Consider the following 3,783-nt stretch of genomic DNA (forward strand, 5'->3'; position numbering starts at 1 on the left):
TGGGCCTTGAGGAGTTGAATAGCTTTAATTTCCAGCCCTGTGCTTCAAGAATGCAGTTTACTTTGATCAGCATCTTCTACAAGGCCTGAAGATGGGGCTTCAATTGCTGTCAGTGTTTAATATTTAGCAGGACTTGGTGTCTTTCTTAGACCCAAGAGCCAAAGCTCTGTAACTCAATGTTGCAAGTATTTTAAAAGTGAACATAGACAGATACATGGATGTAATAACCTTAATTAAAAATTTTTTAAATGTTTTTTTCCTAGGCAAACCAAAACTTAGTAATAATGTGACAACATGATCATATAAAAGATTTTTTTTTTTTTTAAACAGACTCTTGTTCTGTCACCCAGGCTGAAGTGCAGTGGCAAAATCTTGGTTCACTGCAAACTCTGCCTCCCGGGTTCAAGTGATTCTCCTGCCTCAGCCTCCCTAGCAGCTGGGATTACAGGCACCTGCCACCTGCCCATCTAATTTTTGTGTTTTCAGTAGAGATGAGGTCTCACCATGTTGGCCAGGCTGGTCTCAAACTCCTGACCTCAGGTGATCCGCCCACCTCGGCATCCCAAAGTGCTGGGATTACAAGTGTGAGCCTCTGTGCCTGGCAAAAGTTTTTGGCTTTATTTTTATTTTATTTTTTGAGATGGAGTCTTGCTCTGTCACCCATGATAGAGCACAGTGGCATGATCTTGGCTCACTGCAACCTCTGTCTCCTGGCTTCAAGTGATTCTCCTGCCTCAGCCTCCTGAGTAGCTGAGATTACAGGCACCCACCACCATGCCTGGCTGATTTTTGTATTTTTAGTAGAGATGTGGTTTTACCATCTTGGCCAGGCTGGTCTTGAACTCCTGACCTCATGATCCACCTGCCTTGGCCTCCCAAAGTGCTGGAATTACAGGCGTGAGCCACCATGCCCGGCCGTTTTTGTCTTTAAAAAAATAAATAAATCCTCTTATTGTAATTTACACAGACTGTTTATGAAATGCGTGGACTTTCTGGTTTGTCCTGAACATGCTTCCTTCTTGAAAAACCAGTCATTTTACTTTAGGACTAAATTTACCATACACGATTCTTTCTCATATGAAATTATTTCTCTTTAAGCTTTCTTACCAAAAAACAAAATAAAATAAAAAACTTCCTTGTTTTTATAACTTCCTTTACATTTCTTTTATTTCCTGGTTCCTTTTACCTTGTTTTATGCAAGACTTCTAAATAATCTTTTTTTTTTTAGAGATACCAGGCTGGAGTGCAGTGGTGCAATCTTGCCTGGCCTGTTCACCTTTTGTTAAAGAACAGGTTTTTTTTTTTTTTTTTTTGAAAGAATGTTTTCTGGCTGGGTAAGGTGGCTCATGCTTGTAATCTCAGCACTTTGGGAGGCTGAGGTGGGCAGATCACCTAAGGTCAGGAATTTGAGACCAGCCTGGCCAACATGGTGAAACCCCATCTCTACTAAAAATACAAAAGTTAGCCAGCTGTGGTGGTATGCACCTGTAGTGTAGTCGCAGCTACTTGGGAGGCTACAGCAGGAGAATCACTTGAACCTTGGAGGCAGAGGTTGCACTGAGTCTAGATCATGCCACTGCATTCCAGCCTGGGAGACAAAGTAAGACTCTATCTCAAAAAACAAAACAAAACAAAACAAAACCAAGAAACTTGCCTTCTACACCCCCTCATTACCTTAACTGCAAACATTTCTGTGGACTTCAACTCTTTAGGCAGAATTTAACCCTTTCAACCAGTTGCCAATCAGAAATCTTTAAATCCACCTATGACTGGCAAGGTGCCCCTTGTGAGATGTCCTGACTTTCTGGGCGGAATCAATGTGCACCTTGCCTGTATTGATTTATGTCTCTGATTGTAACTTCTGTCCCCTTAAAATGTATAAAATCAAGCTGTAACCCAACCACCTTGGGCACATGTTCTCTGGACCTCCTGGGGCTATGTCATGGGTCATGATCCTCACATTGGCTCAGAATAATAAATCTCTTCAAATATTTTAGAGTTCAGCTTCTTTTGTCATCAACACAGGTATCATCAGTGTGAAATATAGCATTTATTTTAGGAGCTAGACTTAGATTGCAGATCTAAAGTAACAATTGGCATGTCCTTGTTTTATAGGAGGATATACATCTTGAAAGGGTTCAAAGCCTGTACAGAACAATTTGTGAGGGCAGCCATCTAAGGATGCCTGAGGCCTTTTTCCTTTCCCTGGGGGTCTGGGGTCTGGCTAATGCATAATGCTTTGACACAAGGCTGTGAAGTAACAGAAATTCATTTGAGGCTGGGTGTGGTGGCTCATGCCTGTAATCCCAGCACTTTGGAAGGCCAAAGCGGGCAGATCATGAGGTCTGGAAATCCAGACCATCCTGGCTGACATGGTGAAACCCCACCTCTACTAAAAAATACAAAAATTAGCTGGATGTGGTGGCACGTGCCTATAATCCCAGCTACTCGGGAGGCTGAGGCAGGAGAATCGCTTGAACCCAGGAGGCAGAGGTTGCAGTGAGCCCAGATTGTGCCACTATCTCCAACCTGGGAGATAGAGTGAGACTCCGTCTCAAAAAAAAAAAAAAAAAAAAAAAGAAATTGCTTATAGCCATTTGGGAAAGGGGGGCAATGTTTTGTGACTCAGTCTCCAGGCTTAACTTTCCCTTTGGCATAAGTTTGGGGGTCCTGAGATGTTTGGGATCCTGAGATGACCCCCAGCTGAGGTCATTGCAGGCTAGCCAACCACCAATGGATCCCAAGGCCATCACAGCTGGCTAGCTGACCTGCAGCTGACCACACACACAAGGGAGCACAGCTGCAATCACCCACGCTTTTTCTTTCCCTATGTGTCCTACTGCCTGTGGTTGCTTTCATGCTTCAGTGTCATGGCTGAGTGTTTGTACCCTCAAAACCTCAAATATTTACTATCTGGTCCTTCTCAAAAAAAAAAAAAAAAAAAAGCTTGCAGATCCTGTCAAAGCATCTTTGAAGAACAAGTTTCACAGAGCAACTTTCTGGTGTGAAACTGGGTGAATTAATGGCCCCCATTCTTATTCTCCCTGTATCCAGTCCTGTGGCCTTGAAACTTTGTAGTACTTTTGAGATACAGACAGGGCTTGGCTTTAGCTTACCCCCACTACAGCATCCTTTCACTACAGCATCCCCACTGACCGCAAAACCCATGCCTCTACCTTGCTGATGTACCCACTAAGGCCAGGACTTTGGTCATACAAAGGAAATGGCCATTTTGTATTCTTCCTGTGCTCTCACAATGTTTAACCAGGACTTTTACTTAAAGAATTCTGGGTGCTGGGCACAGCAGCTCACGCCTGTAATCCCAGCACTCTGGGAGGCCAAGGCAGGCGGATCACGAGGTCAGGAGACGAAGACCATCCTGGCAAACATGGTGAAACCCGGTATCTACTAAAAATACAAAAATTAGCTGGGTGTGGTGGTGAGCACCTGTAGTCCCAGCTATTCGTGAGGCTAAGACAGGAGAATCGCTTGAACCTGAAAGGCAGAGGTTGCAGTGAGCCGAGATCGCGCCACTGCACTCTAGCCTGGGCAACAAAGAGCAAGATTCTGTTTCAAGGCCGGGCGCGGTGGCTCAAGCCTGTAATCCCAGCACTTTGGGAGGCCGAGGCGGGTGGATCACGAGGTCAAGAGATCGAGACCATCCTGGTCAACATGGTGACACCCCATCTCTACTAAAAATACAAAAAATTAGCTGGGCATGGTGGTGCGTGCCTGTAATCCCAGCTACTCAGGAGGCTGAGGCAGGAGAATTGCCTGAACCCA

The 3,783-nt window shown here is 44.6% G+C and overlaps 1 protein-coding gene across 1 annotated transcript in view; it reads right to left on the reverse strand.

The window, feature by feature from the left end:
• Positions 1–6: 6 nt before the first annotated feature.
• The window catches only part of TMEM138 (transmembrane protein 138), a 14,192-nt gene continuing 10,415 nt past the window's right edge, over positions 7–3,783 (reverse strand). The window contains exon 5 of the mRNA XM_017519872.2: positions 7–172. Within this exon, the coding sequence (XP_017375361.1) occupies positions 117–172 (56 nt within the window). The 3' untranslated portion in view covers positions 7–116. The remainder of the gene's footprint in view (positions 173–3,783) is intronic.

This window comes from Cebus imitator, unplaced genomic scaffold, assembly GCF_001604975.1.
Source record: "Cebus imitator isolate Cc_AM_T3 unplaced genomic scaffold, Cebus_imitator-1.0 Scaffold779, whole genome shotgun sequence".
NCBI lineage: Eukaryota > Metazoa > Chordata > Mammalia > Primates > Cebidae > Cebus > Cebus imitator.